Source organism: Aspergillus lentulus (genome assembly GCF_001445615.1).
Source record: "Aspergillus lentulus DNA, contig: Alt01, strain: IFM 54703, whole genome shotgun sequence".
NCBI lineage: Eukaryota > Fungi > Ascomycota > Eurotiomycetes > Eurotiales > Aspergillaceae > Aspergillus > Aspergillus lentulus.
In genome coordinates, this window is record NW_028322123.1 from 1,375,067 (window position 1) to 1,398,056 (window position 22,990).

Here is a 22,990-nt window from a genome sequence, read left to right on the forward strand (position 1 = left end):
TTTTAGACTAGCGTTATCGCGCGTTATCATCGATATGAGCCGAAGAGGAATAGCGTCGAAGCATGTCACGTGTTTCAACGGAATGAAGCTGCCAGAACGTAGGTGTGATGATGATTATCGCTCAGGTTTCTTTCGAATTCGAACCCTAGCGCTAGACAAGTCACCATGTCTGTTACTGTAGGTTTTTCTGCATTTGCTTCTGGCGTTCCGAGCCTCGCGCAGGTTCCTTGGTTGGGAGAATGACGATGCTGACTTCCATCGGCAGCTTCATACGACACATGGAGATCTCAAGGTCGAGCTCTTCTGCGAGGCCGTGCCTCAAACAGCCGAAGTAAGTATTTTACCCAGGGATTTCTTAAGAAGTGTCGATAAACGTCATTCTTTGCTTTCCGAGGACCGTCGAGGCTGACCCGAACACTACTTCTTACAGAACTTCCTCGCCCTCTGCGCTTGCGGCGCATACAACAATACCCCCTTCCACCGTATCTTCCCCGGCTTCATGATTCAAGGCGGCGATATTTCGCTCGGGCCAGCACCAGGAACCTTGAATACACTAAAACCTATGCTACCCGTCAATGAAATCCCCAAAGGTGGCACCTCAATCTACCACCCTCGTGCACTAAACCAGGAGATTCACCTGCCAGCCCTACGCCACAATGCGCGCGGAATTCTGTCAATGGCGTCAAGACCAGTTAAAGACCGGACGGCACCGGGGTCACACGGAGCGACGGGTGCGACGGTCAATGGTAGTCAGTTCTTCATCACCTTCGCTGCGGCTCCCCATTTGGACGGCGCGAGTACCGTGTTTGGGAAAGTTCTGAACCTGAGTCCGCAGGATGAGGGAGGCGACGTGCTGAGCAAATTGGAGAAGGCGAGACTAAAGGTAGACAAGAAGGGGAGAGTGACTCAGCCGAAAGAAGGAGAGGAGGGGGAATATGAAGCGATTGGTATCAACAGCGTGACGATCCATGCCAACCCGTTTGCGAAGTGAAATGAGGTCCTACTGTTCACAGGTAGAAGATGACTTCATGAGAGAGTTCTCTTAGACCGCAGTTGACGGCCCTGAAGCCTCGAGGAGGATCTACAGACCCTTGGAAGGCAGTATTGAAGCCAACCCACCGAGATTCGTGGAATTGGAGTTGAATTTCCGAATGCTGGTTCAGTGACCGGCAAGGTCTAACCCGGGATCATGGACGACTGTCATTCATATTGACTGCTCAGCGCCGCTGATATGGCTCTGCTGGGCGATCTGAGGGTCACGCTTCCAGCCTCATTTGCACGGCAACGGTGAGATACAGCAACCAACGCAACCTCAGAAGGTTCACACGCATTCCAGGACAAAATAATATGACCCTGGACGAGTTACAAAGAGACAAGAGACACTAGACTGAGTGAATTATAAGCATCAAATATGATTTCGCTAAATACTTTTCCACATCCCCATAAACATTATAACACCGTGAAGATCTGCACAGAGTCATATGACGAACAAGCTCATCCCACATCAGGAATCTTAATGCAAGAACTCATCTCCGAGCAAGCAGCATAAGCGCCATAATGCAAACTCGACAAATCATCGAAAGGTAGAAATTCGACAAGAAAAATCATGCACGTCATGAGCAAACCCAAAGAGAGTCGTAAATCAACACAGGAAACAAGACCGTCGTCTAATTGGTATCGAAATCATGACTTCTGTTCATCAGCGCCCTCGGCGGCGTTCTTTTCCTTCTGCTCTTGCTCGTACCCCTCAACCTTCATGTCTCTCAGACCGAGCTCCTCTTCCTCCTCTTCCGTGCGAGTGTACTCTTCAGTTGTGATTTGAGGGTCGGGCGCGGGAGCACACAGATCTTGAACGTAGCTGTTGGCCATAGGATCCTCGAGGGTAATAACGAACTTCATCTTTCCGCTGATCGCATCGTTGAGACGGCTGAAGAAGCGCTCCCACTTTTCCTTGTCAGACTCTGCCATACTGTCACCACCAGAGTTGGTGGTGTCGTCGACATCGAAGATCTGGCCGTGCAACTGATCGCGAATCTCCGTGAGCAGACCTTCAACGGTTGTGAAGCGGCCGCCAAGGGTACCGGGCTGAACAGTCACCTCAAGCTCGTCGCTGTGAAGCGCGCAGGTGTCGGACTTGAGGATATCGCGCGACAGATCGACCTCGTTCTCGACACGAAGGGTAATGCGCTTGCCCTTCTCCGGAACCTCACCACCGGTCTTGACCTCGCTAGTGCGGTAGCCGCAGTGGTCGCAAACTGTACCCCATATGAATACCTCCTTGAAGTAGGGAATGTTGACTTTCTTCATGTTGACGAAGCATGCCTTCGTGCAGCCGGGGCACTCAGCGGGGAGACTGTAAACCTGCCCTTCCACGATTTCCGAGTCGTCAATCTCGCCCTCCACGTTAATGCCTTCATTCTTCTGAGCCTCGGGGTCGGCAGCAATACCGAGCTCTTCGTTCTGCTCGTGTGTACGGGGGTAGTCGCGACGTCTGTACTTGTTTGTCTTGTCCTGTGTATTGGGCGCAATCCATGAGTTACCGGTAGGATCATCGAGCGAGATGGTGAAAGGAAAGCCCTCCCGCTTCAGGATCTTCTCCAGCTTCTCGATGACGGGCACGAGGGCATCGTGCAGCTCGGGCGCTTGCTCTTTGCGCAATGGCTGGTCACTGGACAAGTTCTCGTAGATGCGCTGAATAACTCCCTCCACTGTGGTCAGCTGGCTTTCGCCCTTGGGCATCTCGATACCGAGCGATTCGATTCTGAAAATCGAGACATCGCTTCGAATGACTTGGCGCTGGAGATCTTCTTCGTTCTCAACGTCCAGCGTGTATTTCGTTCCCTTCTCTTGGATCTGACCTGCAGATTTGACGGAGTTGTCTCGGTGGCCGCAGTGCTCGCATTCGAAAGATTCGAGGATAATGTCGCGGAAAAAAGGTACTCGGAGGAGGAGCAGTCTGGTGACACCCTAAAGTTTTGTTAGTAATTGTGGCCGCGGCGCAGAAAAACGCAGAATATTTATCGATATCACTCACATTTTCATGGCAGTTCATGCAGAGACTCTCCACTGTCATAACACCGGTATCTTCATTTCTCTCCACCAAGTCGCCGGGTTTCTGAAATTGTGACTCAACCACAACATTGCCCTGAGGGGCGCTTTCTTCTTCCGTTGACATGTTGCGTGGTTTGCAGGGATCAATTGATTTTTGTAAGTGAAAGGAGAAGAATCGAGAACTTGTAAATAGAGGGACTACAATATATTACAAAGCCATTGGGCCCAACGAGAAAAAATTAGCCGGCAACCACGGGAACGTTCCTTTGCCTTCCACTATCGCGGTGGCGGGGCACCTTTTTTTTGGAGGGGCAGCTCTAATTATGCAAACACGTCCAGGTGTATTACTCAGCAATGCCAATTATGCAATAAGCAACAAACAGCGAAGAATACCTAGTATGGACAACTTTGGAGTGACGGCGTTGGTTAGTGATAATAACATTCGCGGGGTTGGTTGACATTCGCCTTCACTCGGGCCTAGTCTACCGACAGCTACATTATCCATGGGGCTAGAATGGAGACCGGACATCGCAGTCCGAATCACATATCGAAGGCACTACAGATCCGATCGACCCAAGCCCGTCAAACTGATCGTTTGGCGTTGATTGTTCCTTGCTGCAGCGATAGTTAGCGCAGCTAATCTCTGAGGGTTGAGGGTTACTTATAGAAAAAATAGGGGCCGCCTCCCCGAGGAAAGGCGGCGGTTCACGAGCGGTAATCGACCTGAGATGTTCGGCACCTTTTGATCCAGAACTCGCAACAAGCTTCTCGCACAATAGCCCGATCCTGGTGCCCACGCACAAATGCCCTTTACCGATCAAAGCACATAAACGTTCTCTTCGTTGATGTCCTACACGCCCAGGACCAGCTACCCAGTCGCCAAAGTCTCCGCAGCAGCAAAAGTTAACAGTATAGAGGTCAAGTAGACAAGCCTGAGCTTTGATCCCCACCCTTGTGAGGTCCCACAAACGCCTCCTGTCAACAACTGCATTGTATGCCAGAGATATGATGAACAGGCAGCCGGGTCGCATGATGGACGAAGCAAGAACACGCAAACGAGAGGAGAGCGTTGGTGAGCTTCAATCGAGGCGATTGTCGGATTCCAAGACATAGAATGGCAATGGCAAGTCACCAAGATTGCAAGACGTTAGAGCATAGAGTGTTGAACAGCAGTACAAAGTCGAAGCTCAATGAACGCAGCGTGCGACATTGGACAGTCTCACACCCTTCGCGAAGTTCATCCGACCCCATGTTTTCCCGCGTTGCTCGGCCTGACCATAATCAACGCTTTCCATCTCCCAATTTGCTCTCGAACATGCCATCCGTGTGGTCGTAAGGACAACCTTCGGTCGCTGAGACCTAAACCTCGTGCGGGGTACAGTACTCTCTGAGACAAGTTTTTGTTTCCTCTCCGCGTCGAACAGACATTGGAGGGCGTTGTAGAAGCGAACAAAGAACATCCGCAAAAACCGCTTCCTTCTCCCCGAAAGGAGGGACGACGAAGGGAGGCCCATCGTCATTGTCGGCGCCCATCAATCTATTTGCAATCTACATTGCAAAGAGATGGTTAACACGGTCGACCTGGATCTTTGAGTCAAGTTCGAGTCGGTGGCTGGTGCCGGGACTCGAGGTTTGCAAGCCAATATATGGCAAGAGACAAGAGTTCGAAAGTAGGTACGGGTTGCCCAGGCTCCCCGAATTGGGAGCATGCACGGGATAGCAGAACGGATAGCGTAAGGAATAGGTAGGCGACCATTGCAGAGGCGAGACCATTACTCATTGATGGTGAATCATGCGCCGGAACTAGACAACAAGCCAAGGTTTCTGACAGCATCACTCAAAGAACAATCCTGATCAGCTCAGTCCATCCAGTAGTGCGGAAGAACCTCGCTACAATGTGATTTCTCAGGTAGCACCTGGGCGCCATCAAGACATCACAATGATTCCGACGAGTGGATTGCTTCCGACGTACTGACTTCATGAGTGTTTGTAGGCGCGTCCGAGGACTAATTGTTGCGTTCAAGATGATCACCGAGCAATAGTAATGAATTCCGCCGCAATTTGAGGGTGGCTTCCAGACATCCCATGCATTGCCGTTCATAAAAGCTCCCAAAGGCCGTAATCTGCAACGAGAGGCCCGACATGCTCCACCTACTCTCTCCCTAGATCCCCAGCACTAAGGCATCGACAAACCATCCATCTTGGTCAGCATGTAACGCCCAGCATTGGTAAACCGACGCGTGTCCCAGTCAGGAACTTAAAACGCATAGTAAACCGTCTTTTGTTGCCCATGACAGGCTCTGGACATCGGATACCTTTCGTTTATCGATTCCTGGAGGAATCGATAAACTAATCAATAACTCCGCCATGCGAGGCCGTGAAACTTGTGCTGCTGCTAGCACTGAACCGACTAGGTTAGGGTTAGATTCCCAATAATCCATCACCTTCTTTTAAAGGTATAATCATAGGCTGGGCTGAGCAACGTATGATTATAGGTCTCCTAAAGACGCATCGAGATGCAGTGATGGAAATTGGAGAACTATACGGAGAGTAAGGTCTGTACAAAAAAGCCCTCGCAGGCAATTGAGGCACGGCTTAGCGACCCAGAGATGCTTATGAGACACATGCCGACATGTCTTCGAGCGAGTCGGGTCCGAAAGAGAGCTCGTTAGAATCAAGTTCAGTATTGGCTGAAGACGCTAGAAAATTGAAGCACGACTGAATTGTCCGCGAAGTCGTTTGTGACTGACCGAGGAAGCAGCTGCAATGGGTGTAGGGAGAAAGAACATCATGAGGAGCGCTGACCAGATAACAATGCAGCACGCGTCGCGACCACACGTGACCTGACGTGGATCCTTCCATTCCCTAACTGCCCAACCTCCCATCTTGACCAGCATTCTATGATATGAGAATACAGGTCTCTCGGAATCAAGATGTACAAGGAAAGGCTTTGATTGGCGCAGATGCTTTTTGCAGACGTTATAGTGCATTCCCCTTTCATGTAATCAATCTCTCTTACCAACCTAGCATGCATGCAACTACGGAGTATTGCACTCTATGGAGGAAGTCATAGGCGACGCCACTACCTTGCTTAAAGTCCAATTTTCATCCTATTCATTATTGTTGTCAATTATGAGTAGCTCAGGTTGTGGCTTATCTGCATATATGATGTTGGGCTTGCCCATAATAATAATGTTATTGAAACGCGCGGAGTACTCCGTATCTGATCGATCATCCACTCGCGGGGGCGAAAGCATACAATCGAGCTTCTCGAGACTCGAATCCAATAGAAAAGGGCTAGAGCAATCAGCTAGAGCAATTATTGAACGGAAGTCAAATCGGAAGAACATAGGTACAACCGCACAAGAAGGGCTTGCGATTGGTGGTGGTTCATATTGGACGGGGTACCTAGTGGCTGGTGCGGTGGAGTCGGCGGAGAAAATTGGAAATGGGAAAAAGCCCCCTTTGACATCAATATAATCTCAGTTTCAACATCGCAGCAATTTTTCTTCCCGCCTCTCCTTATTTTAACCTTCATTGTCCCAATTGGTGGCTCCAGGGTCACCTATTCAGCTCCGCTATCTGTTGCTTTTCTCCTTCAGAAGCCAGCCCGCTCAGCGCAGCAAAAATACGAGAATTAGTTATTTGTGCACCTGAGCAATCGATACATCATCGAAACAGTTCAATATCAGCAAGCCCATCATGGGTCGTCCGCGCAAGTCCAGCCATCTGGGAGATATCCCGGGTGATACCACCGCGCCCGCCATGTCGACCATGAACGAGGTCAGCCCTGTGGAGGGAGAAGCTCCAAAATGGGACAAGGTATATCCTTATCGGTGACCTCAATATCTTCCGTCTCCTCAGTCCCGTGCTTACTGCTGTCAGGCCTTGCAGAACCAGGTAGCCTCTGAAAGGGCTCTCAAATCGCAGACCAAGCGGCGCAAGAACCGATCGCCCCTCCGTCGGTTCAAGGACTTATGTGTGAAACGCACCTGGGTTCTACCTCTCCTGCTGATGAGCATAATCCTCCTCGCATACGCCGTTAATCCCACGCCGGCCAATCCTTTCCACAGCGCTATCTTCTTGTCTTACCCACAACCTCCCAAGACCCCTGGCGGCCCGGTTATGTACGGAAAAGGCCCCTTGGACTTTGCTTTTGTCGGCTTCTACACTATTGTCCTGTCTTTCACACGGGAGTTTTTGATGCAATGCGTGATTCGCCCATGGGCTGGATACTGTGGCATTCGCGGCAGAGGAAAGACTGCTAGATTCATGGAGCAGGTCTACACAGCCATGTACTTTGCGATCTTTGGACCTTTCGGTTTGTACGTGATGAAACAGACGGATATCTGGTACTTCAACACCACCGCCATGTTTGAGGGTTTCCCTCACCGGGAGCACGTCGCCATCTTCAAGGCCTATTACCTGCTCCAGGCTAGTTACTGGGCTCAGCAAGCGATTGTGTTGCTGCTGCAGCTCGAAAAGCCCCGAAAGGATTTCAAGGAGCTTGTCGGTCATCACATCATCACTTTGGCGCTGATCGGGTTGAGTTACCGCTTCCACTTCACCTATATGGGCATTGCGGTCTATATCACCCATGACATCTCAGATTTCTTCCTAGCGGTATGCCTGCAAGGGTCCTCCTTAATTGAACGAGAGGTAACTGATTCTTCTTGTAGACCTCAAAAACCCTCAACTACCTCGACTCCATCATCACTATACCATACTTTGGCACCTTCGTCGTTATGTGGATCTACCTCCGCCATGTCCTCAATCTGAAGATTCTCTGGGCCGTGCTGACCGAATTCCGCACTGTCGGACCCTATGAGCTCAACTGGGAGACCCAACAATACAAGTGCTGGATTAGTCAGGTCATCACCTTCGTCCTGCTGGCCAGTCTGCAAGCTGTCAATCTCTTCTGGCTCTTCTTGATCCTTCGCATTCTCAAGAACTACATCTTCAACAGCGTGAAGAAGGACGAGAGAAGCGATGATGAGACCGAAGAGGAACTTGAACAGGAGGCAGCGAGCCATGCTACCCTTGCCACTGGAGCGGAGCAACCTCTTCTGGCTGCTCGCAATACCAACAAGGCCCCTCAGGTCTTTGTCAACGGCGAGCCTCTTGGCGCAAAAGCCAACTCTTAGTGCTTGATGCTGCGAGCCAACCGAGTATTTCCTTACTGTCACTTTGGGCATGAATAGCTCGCTGAGCTTTGTCTATATCATGAATTTGACTTGTCTGGCGATGCTTGACAAGTCTTTTTATTCTCTGTTATATTGCGACGGTTTCATGGTGAATGACAAATTTCAATTTTCTCTTTCTGCAAAGATACTTTTTCAACCCCTTTCTTGTGATTGACGTTGTGCATGGCGAAGCTGAATGGATATAGTGACGATTTTTCTTGAGTGAGCAGTTCATTGTACTTTTTAGGGGATGACTGTGAAGACCACATTCTGCAAAGCTAATGATAATCATAATAATAGATCTGCGCTGGTGATTTTGCAATGGCCGAGTTCACTGTCCCTCCATAGTAGCCGTTCTGAAACTGCTCAAGGACCTTGGCTTGTTTGAGACACTTACGGCGGCGGAGATCGTCGTTATGTGAAACTATTGTGCTATGTAATATATTACACGTTGAGTCTCTTAAACATACAGAGATATCAGATATCGGACCGAGCCGACTGCGGACATTTTCGCATACTGAGTTTCTTCCCATCAAAAGCAGAGTGCAATCACCGCTGTGGCCGAGTAGGGTCAACAGTTCCCTTCAGCTTGACAGAATCCGTCTCGCCCTCACCCTTTACGCTCTTTCCCGGTTCTGTAACGTAAGGGTTGGAAGTGTCCGAACTGTCAAGGCCCTCCTGCTTGGCAGAAATGGTGTTGGCTCCTGAAGGAGCCTTGCTACCGGCAGGCTGCGGAATCTTCAGCATATGTTTGACGTGGTGAATGGGTGCAAGCCGAATAGTGAATTACTTACTGCATCGACCTCAGAAGGCTTCACATCCGGGCCAACAGTCTCACGCTCCGGTGGAATCTCGGCTTCCTTCCTCTCAGTCATTCTTGTTTCGCCATGGTGGTTGTGTGAGGCGATCTTGGAGGGACTGGGCTGAAGCAAGTAGAATGCAGCGGGGACGCCGAGGCCAACCGATGCCAGCATCCTGGAAACCGAGTCGTTAGTCGCCTGGCACACGGAATGCGATGGCTCATGGGCATAAGGCTGGAAGGTAGCTTACCATGGGAGGTCACTGGATTTCTTGGTGCTTTCTTGTGCAGACGCGTACGTCCGGCGTCCGACCTGCTGTATGGGTCGTCGAGCAGTGGCTCTGACGGCACCGAGAGAAGCACGAATCATCTGAGAGCGTACGAGAACCATGGTGGTTGTACGTGTATAGATCGAAGATGAGGTCAAGAATTGGAGATTAGAGATGCTGGTTGAAGATCTGTGGTGCAATTGGGATAAGATGACAAGTTAAGGAGAAAGGTAGGAAGAGGTGACATGACATGCCCCTGTCCTTACGTATGCAGGCCATGGGCCAGCAGCCCCAGCCTCCAAGCAAGGAATGGGAGCACGACCAAGAAGCTCGGAGCGGGAGCAACCGGCATGGCCCAAGCGTTATCTACTGGTGATGATGTAATTTTGGCGTGCGGGGAGAAAGTAACCGTTATGGCCGAGTTCGGCATAGTCATGGTATGCTATGTAACTGCAACTAAAATGCAATTGAATAAATATCATAATAGATGTCTAGTAGTTCATTGATCAACTGACGAACGGAGATCTTGTCCTTCTATATTCCATCCTCATTCGATTTGATGGAAACCTGCACAAGTGGTCTGTGTAGTCCTCCGTTGGAGCTCAAAGTCTGGATCCAGCGATTATTGTAGCCTCAGGCAGTATTATGCGCCCCGCGTTTAGTTCATCTCCCTGCTTCCAGTGAGCATGAGCCTTACCCACAGCTCTCAAATCTGTGATCTACGAGTCTCCCTATCTTAGTTTACCCTTTATTCTTTCCTGTCACAATACGCTTTTTCGGACTTCACTTCCCCCATGGCGGACAGACAGGCCATTCAGCAGAATCTCAACAGTCTGTTGTTGAAGCTCGACGATCCAGATGCAGATCTGAGATACATGTCCTTGAACGATTTACTAGGCATCCTGAATAATCCCAACTCTTCATTTCTTTCCCATGATCAGCACTCGGCTTCGAGACTCGTCGACGGATTGCTCAAGGCTCTAGATGACCAACATGGCGATGTTCAGAATCAAGCGCTGAAATGGTTCGTATTAGGAGTACCATCTTTGTCGCATACATCACTCACTCATATTCTACTCCAGTCTCGGTCCGCTTGCGCTTCGGCTGCCCTTTGAAAGCCTCATGCCACTTCTCGAGAAGCTATCGACCTTAACCGCGTCACAATCCATCGATACCTCAGTTCCCAACACCGCCCTCCGAGTCATTGTCGCAGCACTTCCTCGTCCTCAACCAGGGCAAGCACCCAGCAAAGAAGCCACCATGGCATACTCCGCTGTCTCGAGGGTTCTCATTCCCCGCTTAATCGGGCCCACGCCGTCGCCTTCCAACCGACGGGGTAGTGTCGTAAAGGGAATGTTGGAAAAGGATCCTGCTAAAGGCTTCAGTAGCGACGCTGTTGATGTCCTGATCCAAGTGGTCACATGCTTTGGACCTCTTCTCACGGAGGAGGAGTTGACCGCACTGCAAAAGTCTGTCATGTCCATCATCGACAACGACACGGCTGGTACCGCTGTCACCAAAAGAGCATTGGCCGCTATCTCAGTCCTTGTGCTCCACTTCTCGGACAACCAACTGAACGCCTTTGTGGCTGAACTCGTCGAGAGATTCAATTCCGCACAGTTGACGACCGTTCACCAGCGACATCTGATTGCTACGGTGGGCAGCATAGCCAAAAGTGCTCCGACCAAATTCGGGCCCCATCTTCAGACATTAGCGCCTTTTGTGTTCTCGGCCGTGGGAGAGGAGAGTCTTGGTCAGGTAGCTTGAGTATACCCATTGAGTGGCGTGTCTACGAAAATGCTCCGACCAGTGCAGTAGCAGCATCAGAATCTCAAATTAGATACCCTGTTCATGGTAACCTTAGCCTTTCTCAATGCTGTATATCGTATGTTCCCCATGAGCTTTTCTCATCATGGCATCTCTCAATGATAATCTAGGCAGATACTGCTTTGCGCCTATGGACTAGTTGTCGCTGATGCTTTCGAGGAGTGTGACGTTAGAATCTGCTGCTCTGATAAGAGAGATTCCAAGGCGTCCACAAGATCCTCGAGCTGAAATTCATGGCACAGTCCTGTCAACCTGTATTCGCAGCTGTGCGACAGCGTCCTACCTCGTTCAATCGTCATTACAACTCCCATGGTCTTGTGGATCCGTCCACATGAGCATGTAATAGTGCCGTCTGTTCTTTCCTCCTTATGCTCTTTCCGAACCTCTATCCGTCGTTTTCTTCCTTCCTGCCAAATTCTGTTCTCTGTGAGCTGCCCTCACTGGAAGGAAAGCAACATGCCGCCCGTCTCTTCAAATCCTCGACTCAGCATTCTGTTGTCTTCCTCACCCCATCTTCCCAATCATACATAACTGCATCTCCATCTTATCCTGCATATTAGGTCTAGCATCCTTCTTCGAATACATCTCCAAGATGCATATGCATCAGTTGCTGCTCTTACCCATCCTCGGGCTCGAGGCACAGACAGTTGCTCGCAATATCGTCAAATTGCAGCCTGGTCACCACACCTCCCAGTCGGGGCCATTGTCCGGCGGCAATGTCACTCCACACCTGTTGATAAGAAACGGTGATGGTGTGCGATGTGGTCCAGGGGTGGGAACTTGCTCGGATGGCAAATGCTGTTCAACTGCTGGTACGTTCTTTTAACTTCTCATCCAACGTGTGCTCAAACTAACCGTTGTTTCCAGGCTATTGTGGTACTACCCAGGCTCATTGTCGCTCTCCAGACTGCCAGCTTGACTTCGGTCATTGCGACGCTCATGAAAACCCAGAGGGCCCTCCCGTCGAAGATATTCCTCGACCACATGTCGGTGCCGTACCATATGGCCCGCACGTCATCCGCTCGTGTACCAGATCAAGCACTATTGCCCTGACCTATGATGACGGTCCGAACAGATACACTGCTGACCTTCTCGACCTGTTGGATCGGTATGATGCCAAGGCGACGTTCTTTATCTCTGGAATCAATAATTCCAAGGGCCCGATAGATCATCCTGATCTACCATGGGCCTCTTTGATTCAACGCATGCAACACACTGGACACCAGATTGCGAGTCACACCTGGTCGCACCAAGATCTCAGCAAAGTCACGCCAGACCAACGACGGCAGCAAATGCTGAAGAATGAAGCTGCGCTCCGCAACGTTTTGGGCAGAATTCCGACCTATATGCGTCCTCCATACTCGAGCTGCCTCCCCGAAACGGGCTGCTTGGACGAAATGGGTACGATGGGATATCACATCATTCTTTATGACATCGACACGAAGGACTATAGTCATGATAGTCCTAGCGCCATTCAAGTCTCCAAGGATACGTTCGATGCTGCCTTGGCGCCGTGGAAAGCTTCAGAGAAATCCTGGCTCGTTATTGCTCACGATGTGCACGAGCAAACTGTCCACAACCTCACAGAGCACATGCTAAGGAGAATGGCGGAATATGGTTACAAAGCTGTGACAGTCGGTGAATGCTTGGAGGATCCTCAAGAATTCTGGTATCGCGAAGCCGGCGAGCCTCTTGTTAGCAGTACCACTGTCAGAAAGTCTTCGTCACCAGAGGCTCATGACGTTCCTCCAGCGGGCTCCAAGCCCATCTCCCCTGATGGCAAATGTGGAAAGGACTATACGTGCGCTGGATCAAGCTTTGGCCCTTGCTGTAGTAGTTCCGACTACTGTGGTACCTCTAATCTTCACTGCGGATTTGGTTGCCAGCCCGAAGCTGGAAATTGCTTCTCCTTGGACGAGCCATCGCACAATGACACCGATAGCCCTATAAGAAAACCAACGCCCCGGCCGGGTTCGGGTCCTAACGATCATCCCAATGGCGACGGTCTTCCTGGAGGTGGATCTGTGAGGAAGCCTGTGAAATCGGAGGCAAATCCAGCGGTCCATGCCTTCTCGGCTGCGGCTTGCCTGATGTTGTTTATCTGCGCAACAGCAATCGCCTAGTTGAAAAGAGTTTTTTGTTTCTGGTGCTTGCGATCAACTTACTGTCTTTCCCGATACCCTCTTATAGTGAGGAAGACCTTCGAGACACGTGCAGATTACGCTAGGCGCTCTTTAGAGTTGTCACGGAGCCACGGACTGTTCGATGGATGAAATGAGTTACCTTTGATGCCTTTATCAAGTATTATTCCTTTCGCACCTGAGCGGCCTTATAGGCAACCATGCTAGAAGAATTCATGATATTCCAATTCCTCCTTTTGCCGGAGCAATATTACGATACCGAAGTAGATAAAGATGAACGTATACAAGAGCAAGACATCCCCATCGCCTTAAGAGGATGCCTGTTACATATTGGATGAATCTCATTTAGTGAGTGTGCGGCGTTCCATCTCGTGGGTGTACGGATGAAGTAGCTTGGGCTTTTGTAGATGAGTTGTTTCCTTATCGCCGCAAGTATATATATTCTAATTCTCGTCAGAGATGATGAGGCCTAAACAATGAAGTGATGTCCTTGGCAGGAGCATGCGGTGGTCCATATACAATTCAATGAATTAGTCAGATCTCGTCTTGCTCTGAGATTGTCTACCAGGTCATATCGTAAAGAGTACGCTAAATCTCAGAAGCAGGGCATTCCACAAGATGCAAGTTGAATGAGTGTACATCTTATAATTATATTTCCCTGGATCGAAGTCTACCATCGGAAAACTTCAAGCTGATCATAGCAGAGACATCTGCAACGGGAGAAATGGCAGTCCTTCAGAAAGAAAGAAAAATCGAAGTATGCTCCGTAGCACAACATGCCATCGCTTTCACTCTGGGCAGGAATCACGGATTCGTAAAAATACAAGGTATGGTATACAGGCTGAAAGTCATTCAGAGGTCATGACGAGCGTTAGGAGGGAGGTCGATAATAGATATACAGTAGAAGCAACGATGACCGAAAAAAACAAAGAAAAGTTCGTCTAGACATAAAACACATAAAACAGAGTGGCAGGCATGATCGATGTTATCGTCGGACGATCTTCAGCAGAGGCGCGATTCTGGCCTTGCGGCTCAGTCCGACTCGATACGGAACTTTGCTTGTTCCTGCGATCGGGCTGTGCCTGTCAGGGCCTTTTCCGGGGTCTTTTGTCTTTGGACATATACTCAGGTCTGCCTGGTTAGATGATGACTCTGATTTCTTTGGGGTTTCAGGTGCGTTTGTCTCTGTGGCTGGTGAGGGATCGGAGGGCGAGAGCGATTCCGGGTGTGTAGTTGCTTCCTCTCCCGACGTAGAGTTATCATTCATGGTTTCAGTCTTCTGCTCATGGGTGTCTTGGTTCGATGGCCTCTCCAACATGACGGACACGCGAATGTCTGATTGCCGCGTTGGTGGTTCCTGATTATCGTGTCCGCTGCGTGTGAGTCCTTTGACATTCTCGGCGGGAGTCTCTTCGCTGGTTTGCAGCTCGGATGTCTTCTTCCTCTTGCGTCCTCGCTTCTTGGGCGTTGGAAGTGCAGGTTTTGGTTCGTCTTTCCATGTCTCGAGCGAAGTTTTGGGTTCGGTCCCTTCAGACGCAGAGGGAGGGAGAGGACCTGGTATATGGATCTGAAACGATTCCGTATTCTTTGAATCAACAGATGTTGGGTCATTGCTGAGTTTCTGAGCGGTCTGTTCGTCTTGTAGGATATGATTTGAGGGTCTTTCATCAATCCAGATCACGTCATCTTCGACATCTGATTCGTATGTTTTCCTCAATGTCACTGAGGTGGTCTTTCCACGCTTCAGTTTCTTCTTCTTGGATTCTTTCGCCTTCTTCAAGGGCTTCGCCGGCTGAATATCCATGTCTGCCGACGGGTCGTTCGAGACTTCTGTCCGATTTTCCTTTGAATCATTGGCAACCTCGACTCGCAAGTCGTTTTTTTCTAGAGCATGCGATACCCCATTGGCTATTGGGTTCGATGCAATTTCATTAAGAGGTAGCGGATTATCACCAAGCTCTTGAATCTCTTCCAAGCCAGGAACAGGCCGGTCTTGTGGCTGATCGTTGGCCAGCCCGGCGTCATCGAATTCGTTCACCGTCCGTACGACCTTCGGTGGCCGACCCGGCTTTCTCTTGACTGGCTCGGCACTTTCGGGGATGCTTTGATCATTTGAGGGAGCAAGCTCATCATCTTCGTCATCTTCTGGTATGTCTTGCTTTCTTTTGCGTCCGCGCTTCTTTTTAACCGCCGGTATCTCGATTGTAACGGGGGCAGCAAGCTCATCGTATGCGCTTCCTGGCGAGTGCGATGGAACGTATCGGCAAGTGCTGTCGCTTTGGACTCTACTGACTTTCGGGGTCACTAATGACGAGATTGGCTCGGTGTCATGGGGAGAGTAAGATGTAGCTTGCATGGAATGTGATCTTCCTGGGGTTTTATGAATAGCCTCGGTCTGCACTGTGTCGCTGGATCTTGAGTAGCTCTGAATATCGTCATTCAGCTGCGCAGGTGGATTCAGGGATGATTCAAAGAAATTGTATGACGTTGAGGATTGCGCCAAGTCATGAGTCGACGAACCGTTCTGCGGCCCGACATGTCGTATATGATCTCCGTAAAACCCAGTAATGTCGTTGTTAGAGTAACCGTGACCATGGGTTTTGCCATTGAGGAGAGCCATGTCTTGCGATGTGGGAGCAACGAATGCGCCAGGCTGCAGAGCACCAGGACTCTCCTCGTGGTGATTGTTCTCATCATAATTCGACACTACCATGTCTAGAGGAACAAGCGACTGGGCAAGCGCAGAGCCATTGTCTGGCTGGTCGCCAGAAAGAGCTGTCCGAGCCTCGCGGATAACTGCATGTTGAGCATCATCGTCGTCGAACAGTCGTTGCTGCGCAAGTCCAATTTCCGTCATTACTGAACCTGGATTAATTGACCACGACCATTAGCAACAAGTGTATTCACGAGGAGTCTCATGCATTCGGGCAATTGACGTTCAAGACTCACCAATTGACCCCGCCCCAGCGTCTGACGGAATCCACTTCTCCTCCCTCCGTTGCTGAGAGGCAGAGAACCCATTTGGCGCCGTTTCCTGTGACTGTAGAAATGCGTCAAAGTCAACAGCAAGATAATTTCCATGGTCGATATCTTGCGCTTCTCCGCCTGGTGTTACAATTCCAGATTGCTCGTTGCAAGTAGTTTCATTATCGACATGATCCTTTGGCTGCTCCGGGGCCCGCTTGACTAGAGGCGGCATCTCCGACAAAGGATCGTCCTCATCGTCAGAGTCTTGAATTACTCTATCAAAGGACATTTTGTGAAAGAAATGTATATACCTCTTGTAGAGATACAGGATATCAGACAATCCTTAAGAGGGGAAAATCGGCTTATCAATCTACGTTTATGTCCGTTATCTCACGCGTCAAAGTGGGCGGAATCGGGGAACGGAACGACGCGCGACCACGTGTTGATAAGATATCGATATGGGGCAATTCTACTGCAGGCATTAGGGCATCAAAACAGCATGCATTGGTATCCACTGCAATCGGGGAATCGGTTTCGAAATCATCATAAGCTAAACAAAGGATCAAGATTCCATGGTACTCTGCGGTCGCATCACACCCCGACCGAAGAACTCACTCACCACGCCGAATCGATCCTTGGCTCGTTGAAGTTCCCCCTTGAAGAGATCATGTTGATCTGCTGACTCCACTTGTCTCCTCCTGATAGCCTTGATGGTGGAGATTTCTTGCGCGCACATCGGGCATTCTGCATCTTCATCCACCTTATTGAGACAGCGCTGATGAAATGAGTGCTTGCAGAGGAAGTGCACAGTAGGAAGGTCCAGAGCTCCACCGCACGCGTTGCACCGACGGGCCTGAAAAACAACGGGCTTAGTACCCAGTTGCTCGATTTCTTGCCTTTTCTTCTCGGTTTCCGAGCTGTAGCTGGATACCAGGCGGCGATTCTAGGGCATATGTTAGCTCGAACTAGGCAGAAGGTCGACAGAACGCAACCTACAGTGGAGATCTCTTTCCGCTCGCGCTCAATGTTGTCGCTGAGATACTTCTTGACTCGGCCCATGGTAACCACAGAGTTGTTGCTCAATGCTTGTATTACTTGTAATGGCGACATCAATCCGTCATCGTGGATCCTTTTGAGTACCACGTCGAGTTCATCGCCAGCTTCCTCAAGGATGGCCGGACTTGAAGCGAAGTATGTCAGAGCGTCCACATATAGCTGAGGCTCTTCTGGTCCATATTTCCGCAGAGCTCTGATAGCTCCGTGGGTGTCCTTTGCCGAGGTAAATGACCGGAAGATGTCAGACCGCAGCCCTTCTTGCTCACGTACGAGTGTTGATCCCTCTCGGAAATTAGACAGATCTGATAAGAGAAGGACGTTTGAAGTCGATATCGGAATCTAGAAGCCAATGAGAGACGGATCTACAACTGGAGCAAGATCACTTACGTCTTTCCCTTCGATGAGAGTTTTGGCTTTATTTTCCCATTCTTCCTTCTCAGCAGAACCCTTCTTTCGATTTGCTGTGTCCAGGTACATCTCAAAGAGTGTTGTATAAATGTCGACTTTGTCCTCCTCCTTCAGCGTTTCCAGGTCGATGAGCGACTCCAGGAAAGCAATGAATTCTTGCGGACGGCCCACAAAAGCCGAGAAAGCTGTCCTTGGTCTCGGAATTTCATAGCTTGGTGTCGGTTCTTCAATTTTTGTCTCCTCATCAAGAATAACCTTGGGCTTTTCAGCCTTCGTTCCGGAACCCGCGTTAATCAGAGACAAAGGAAGGAAACCGGCCAAGCTTTGCAAAGTACTGGTTGGCTGTGTCTGGGGTGCGGCTGGGACCTCCACCTCTGTTCTTGGCCTATACTGCCCCTTATAGTACGCCATGAAGAGTTCCGTAGTCTCTTGAGGGCAATTTGCCAGCAGTACCCGGGCATATTTCATCAGGTTATGGTAAGCCTTGTTTGGGTCAGCCCTGGAAAATCACAAGGGTACGGCTGCCATTACGAACCAAGTCCGGCTCAAGCCTCCAGATGTATTCCACAGCTTCAGCGTACTTCTTTGAATCCTCAATCAGGATATCAATGACCATGTCATTTTCACCGTATTTTGTAGCCAAATAGGCTGCCTGCTCATAATACCCTCCTTGTCGGCACATAGCGATGGCAGTCTCCAGGTCAAACTTGAGCTCTCCTGGAGCTTTGATAAAGGAATTTAGCTTGTCCGTATCTTTGAGCTTGGCGTAACAGTTTAGAAGAAGCGTGGTGTGATCAACGGTAGCTCGGTCATGATCGTGAAGTTCTTCAAGATACTCAATCAGGTTATGAATACGCTGCGTATCAAGGTACTGCAATCAATTCAGTCAGATATAAGCGTATTAACCAAGTACCAAGTGCAGGCGGTAATACCTTCCGTATAACCTGCGACGGTTCAGTATTGTCAATAGCCCGTAGGTATTGCTGCATGGCCGTGTCGTAATCGCCTTTCTGGTAGAGAAAGTCGCCATACTTGCGATAGATCGCATTCTGCTGTAGAGCATCAATCCCTTTTTTCTGCGCGAGATTGATGGCCAGAATGTAAAGATTGCGTTGGTAGAGTATCTCCAGCTTCTGCTGGAGGCTCTTTTCACGGTAACGGTATACCTGCCCGCGTATTAGTTATAACAATACTCATTCTCATCATTGGATTGTACCTTTCCATCTGTCGAAAGGAGAAACAAGTCGCCCCATTCTATGAAAACATGCTTAACAGACCCTGCCAGAGATTCCGAATGAGCTATAAACTTGAGATCCGTATCAAGCAGGGTGAAAGTCGCTGTGCTGAAAATCTCGTCGGCCTGGCTGCGAAGATTTCCCAAGCTAGCCCTTGGAGGACACACCAAGGCCACATAGTCTCTGAAAACGTTGATCGAGTTCTTCGGGCTGTCAAATGCATAGCTCGGGCCACGTCCATGCGGCCCATAGGTGTATATAGCGTCCTCTCTAGCTACAACAATATCTCCGGTGTCTTTGTCAAGCGCCATGCAGCCAACACCGCAGCCAGAGTCATCCAATACACGCGCCGGTTGACCTTGTCCTCTGCCGGAGATGACCAAGGTCAATATTCGACTCGTTGTCGAGATAAAGAGTGTCGATAACGCCCCGCTTTGTACCTCGAGCCCAGTAATCGGCTCCTCCGACTCGAAGACAATGCGTTGTCGGGCACCACGGTCATGGATCAAGTCGCCGCGAATTATTGTGACCGATCCGTTGCCAAATCCCACCGCTACCTGTGACAAATCTTCCAGAGCCGCGAAGGAAGATATCTATACCTCGTCCAATGATCAGTTATCTAAGTCGTACGTCAATCTAGGGAAGACAAACAGGAAAGGGCCTCCGCGCATTCTGTATCGACGTTGTAGATAAGCAACGCGGAACTCCGGTTTTCTTCTCAGGTTTGTCGAGCGCCCACACTTTCAGCACGGGCTCGTTGGGCAGGTCTTCCGCAATGGTTATAAGCAGTGACGTGCCTTCTATCTGTTTCATATGCGTAATGGAGCCATTGTCCGCTGCCTTGAAAGATCGCACGATCTTGAATCCGGCGGAGACGGTGTGTACCACGCCATCGGTAGATGCGACGAAGAGATTAGAGGAGCCGGCGCTGAGAGAGGTGAGACCGGACTAAGCAGGGTGGGATATTGTTAGAATTCAACTGCGAACAGAGCGGTGATTTAGAAAGAGCCAATCGTGTACCTTTAATATTGACGAGCAGTCTTCTGGAAGTTTGACCGAGGAGACGTCAAAGAAGTTGAACGCTTTCCACTGCGAATAGCGAGTCAGTATCTTTGTGAGAGCTTCATTTCCGTAATCAGATGAGCATACTGATGTCAGAGCCATTTGAATGAAGTCAAGTCCGCGCCATCAACAGGATGCGGTAAGCAAAGGGAGTGGAGGACGGTTGATCATCCTGTATCTCGATTCCCGGCCGCAAGCAATCGCGGAGCTGTGCCGCGCTAGTACCTTATCCCGCAGACCGCAGCTCGACCCAACGTCATCTTTCCCCAGTCACAGTTGTTGACAATGCAACTCACTTGCTCTGATACGAATGATTGAATACATGTTATTACCCTGCTCGATATTGTTGCATTTAGCATCGTTATCGATAGATGTATTTACATTAATTGGCCTTATTTAATGTTTAAAAGCTTGTCAGCTAAAGGCAATGTACAAATCATGAATGTCGCTCAATATGGCAAAATATATCTATATGTACGGCCGCCATATATCCGCAAGGAACCACACCAAGCTCTGGTAGTTGACAATAGTCGGGCATGCTCATCAATTGTTTGCATTGGCGCTCAAAGTAGAGCACGACGCTCTCCAGGCAAAGGAGGTCGCGCGCTACTACACTGTTGAAGATCTCGGTTGATCTCAAAGCTCTGTTGCAACCAGCTTCCTGCATCTGCAATGGCTTGACTGAGGCTAAAGCTATCTGCACCTGCGAGTACGCCTTGTCCGTGCTGGGCGGTGGGCGGTGTCGTTCCTGTCAGCGTCATTGGCAAGACACTATTTTGGCTCTGAGGTTGGAAATCACGCAGGATAGACATCTGGGGCCTAGAGTCATCGTCGATGTCCCTCTCGGCATCTGGATTCCTGAGCTCTGAGTGATCCATTACGCTCGGTGATGGGGATGAGTGCGTGGATGGCGCAATGCCAGTAGCAAGATTAACTTCCTCTGATTTCCTTCTCCCTGAACGACTCTTTGCCGATGAAATAACCCGGTAGTTACTCTTCTTCTCTGTACTAAAAGTGAAAGGAGTGACTGCATCGATGATGCATTGCGTGCTCATCACCGGCAATCCGGTAGCTGGAGGTCCAGATGACTTATTTGCGATCTCCACCTTGCCGGGAGTATTCACTTGGTAGAACGGTGTGATTTCGTTTGCAGGAGAAGTATTGAGGCTAGGCGTTCGGTGCGAGGGAAGCTCGTCGGGTTCGGGGCTCTCCAAGTCCTTCTGGAAAGATCTCTGAGCGAGCAAAACAGCTGCCTGCGTGGAAAATTGGGCCTCCGGGATAGTATCACCATCATACTCTGTGTCTTCTTTCGACACAGCGATGGTATGCAGGGACGTAACGCAATCCATCATGGCTGAGTTTCCAGGTACTCGTTGGGCAGAATGTAACCTTTCGCTAGTATTGCCCTGCATCGATCTGGCTGCCTTAGGATTCAGGGCTGTTTCCATATCTGGAGGATTGGAGATCGTGGCATCATCTTTTGTCAGAGTACGTGATGCCTGCGAGGTTTCCGATTGGCAGAGGTCCGCTGCGTCTGCGAATGACACGTTTCGCAGTGCAGGCGCTTGAGGCGGACGATCGGCCGTGATATTGGGCGCATTCTCCACCTCCGCTACTACTGGTGGCTTTCTCTTGTCCAGGGCCATTGGGGAACTGGCATGTTCCTCTCCAGACGCAGCACGCACCTTCCGCCGACTGTATTCAAACTTAGGTAGTTGTGATGACGAGGAAACGATCTGAAGTGAGCGGCTCATATTTTTGTGAGGAACAGTGCCATGTTTGTCGGGACTGTTTACTGATTGATTATGCATCGACTCCGTCTCATTCTTCTTCGATCCATCTTTGCCAGCAATGGATCCCTGGCGGGAGACCATACGGACCGGAGATTCCACGCTATTGGACGAATCCATGCTGGAACGACGTTGAGACGGAACTGTGTTGGCCAGAAACCTCCGTTTGGATGAGCGAATTATATTCGCACGCGCTCTCATATCGGATTGGCGACTGGAGACAGTGGCTGTAGGGGATGTGGGAGGATCAACACTCCGGGAATTGATCCAGACCCGATCCTTCCTCAACCAAGGAGCATCATTGCTAACAAACGGGCTCGGTTCTTGATCTTGCCCTTGTAGACCGGATAGTCCTGCCCAAGGTATTGGCCTCTTCGGTGATGGCTCAGAGGCCATCGAGACCCCGGATCGTTTCTCACTCGGTGCTCTCGACGACAATGGGCTTTTCGATTTAGTACGAAGATCCTCATTGCGAAGAGAGGATGGAACATGCAAGTGCGAGAGACCGACAGGAGAATCTGACCCACGGATATCTTGCAATTCATGGTACCTTCTCCTCTTCCGAGAGTTGGTCTCCTGTATCACAATCTCTTCCGCTGCGGTTGTATCCCTCGTCGGCCGACTGTCTCGATGTCCAACGCTAGGCACTCTCCTTCTTGACTTCTTCCAAGGGTTCACCCAGTCCCTGTCGAACGGCCCCCGGAGCGAAGCAGAGAGTATGAAAAGCGGAGTGCCATTCAAGTACGACTCTGCGAGCCTCTCAATCCTTTGTCGCCGAGCAGACCACTCAGCTTCGTCTAGCTCTTCATCGGAGCCGAGTACTCCATCGATATCCATGTCGGAAGCGGAAGGCGAGCATATTTCCAGAGAAAGCGGGGAGGTGGGTGGACGAGGTGGCATCTGGTTGAGATGCGGAGGTCATCAACGGAGCTAATCGCTTGAAGTGCTGCTGCAGTTCGGTCCTGCATCTGAGCAACTGAATAGGGAAGCACGTCTGCGTATATCTTCTCATATCTTCTGGAGCAGGGTATGGTGGTGCCTCATGGCTGACAGCTGTGAATTGTCCTGGATAAGTTCATTAAGGTCACATGCGAGGAAAGTACTTAACGCGTGTAAATAATGCCACAGCAACCAGACGTGGCGGCTTATGTAATGCTACCAATCTCCGTAGTCAAAACAGTGACAATTCGAGAGGTACCTCT

General features: G+C 50.0%; 8 protein-coding genes across 8 annotated transcripts; 4 read left to right on the top strand and 4 right to left on the bottom strand.

Annotated features, from left to right (window-relative positions):
• Positions 1-165: 165 nt before the first annotated feature.
• Positions 166-991, top strand: cyp5 (peptidyl-prolyl cis-trans isomerase-like 3; the record flags this gene model as incomplete). Its single annotated transcript, XM_033555031.1, has 3 exons — positions 166-177; positions 266-331; positions 431-991. The coding sequence occupies 3 exons, from the start codon at positions 166-168 to the stop codon at positions 989-991; spliced, it is 639 nt and encodes a 212-aa protein (XP_033410922.1).
• Positions 992-1,683: 692 nt separating this feature from the next.
• Positions 1,684-3,175, bottom strand: zpr1 (zinc finger-containing protein ZPR1; the record flags this gene model as incomplete). Its single annotated transcript, XM_033555030.2, has 2 exons — positions 1,684-2,967; positions 3,035-3,175. 2 exons carry the CDS (start codon positions 3,173-3,175, stop codon positions 1,684-1,686), a joined length of 1,425 nt encoding a protein of 474 aa, XP_033410921.2.
• Positions 3,176-6,753: 3,578 nt separating this feature from the next.
• On the top strand, positions 6,754-8,195 carry ALT_0427 (TLC domain-containing protein; the record flags this gene model as incomplete). Its single annotated transcript, XM_033555029.2, has 3 exons — positions 6,754-6,873; positions 6,937-7,674; positions 7,731-8,195. The coding sequence occupies 3 exons, from the start codon at positions 6,754-6,756 to the stop codon at positions 8,193-8,195; spliced, it is 1,323 nt and encodes a 440-aa protein (XP_033410920.2).
• A 588-nt stretch (positions 8,196-8,783) lies between these two features.
• Positions 8,784-9,424, bottom strand: ALT_0428 (uncharacterized protein; the record flags this gene model as incomplete). The annotated part of the gene is made up of 3 exons (XM_033555028.2): positions 8,784-8,963; positions 9,029-9,209; positions 9,285-9,424. The coding sequence occupies 3 exons, from the start codon at positions 9,422-9,424 to the stop codon at positions 8,784-8,786; spliced, it is 501 nt and encodes a 166-aa protein (XP_033410919.2).
• Positions 9,425-10,096: 672 nt separating this feature from the next.
• On the top strand, positions 10,097-11,069 carry ALT_0429 (cullin-associated NEDD8-dissociated protein 1, N-terminal part; the record flags this gene model as incomplete). The annotated part of the gene is made up of 2 exons (XM_033555027.2): positions 10,097-10,326; positions 10,385-11,069. 2 exons carry the CDS (start codon positions 10,097-10,099, stop codon positions 11,067-11,069), a joined length of 915 nt encoding a protein of 304 aa, XP_033410918.2.
• A 652-nt stretch (positions 11,070-11,721) lies between these two features.
• ALT_0430 (chitin deacetylase CDA6) lies at positions 11,722-13,252 on the top strand (the record flags this gene model as incomplete). Its single annotated transcript, XM_033555026.2, has 2 exons — positions 11,722-11,941; positions 11,997-13,252. The coding sequence occupies 2 exons, from the start codon at positions 11,722-11,724 to the stop codon at positions 13,250-13,252; spliced, it is 1,476 nt and encodes a 491-aa protein (XP_033410917.2).
• Positions 13,253-14,255: 1,003 nt separating this feature from the next.
• On the bottom strand, positions 14,256-20,100 carry ALT_0431 (tethering complex subunit PEP5; the record flags this gene model as incomplete). Its single annotated transcript, XM_089598977.1, has 12 exons — positions 14,256-16,129; positions 16,220-16,579; positions 16,632-16,787; positions 16,853-17,180; positions 17,234-17,632; positions 17,681-18,184; positions 18,237-18,572; positions 18,634-18,867; positions 18,918-19,529; positions 19,588-19,884; positions 19,957-20,025; positions 20,086-20,100. The coding sequence occupies 12 exons, from the start codon at positions 20,098-20,100 to the stop codon at positions 14,256-14,258; spliced, it is 5,184 nt and encodes a 1,727-aa protein (XP_089456641.1).
• Positions 20,101-20,561: 461 nt separating this feature from the next.
• On the bottom strand, positions 20,562-22,688 carry ALT_0432 (uncharacterized protein; the record flags this gene model as incomplete). The annotated part of the gene is made up of 1 exon (XM_033555023.2): positions 20,562-22,688. The coding sequence occupies one exon, from the start codon at positions 22,686-22,688 to the stop codon at positions 20,562-20,564; it is 2,127 nt and encodes a 708-aa protein (XP_033410914.2).
• Between the last annotated feature and the right edge of the window lie 302 nt (positions 22,689-22,990).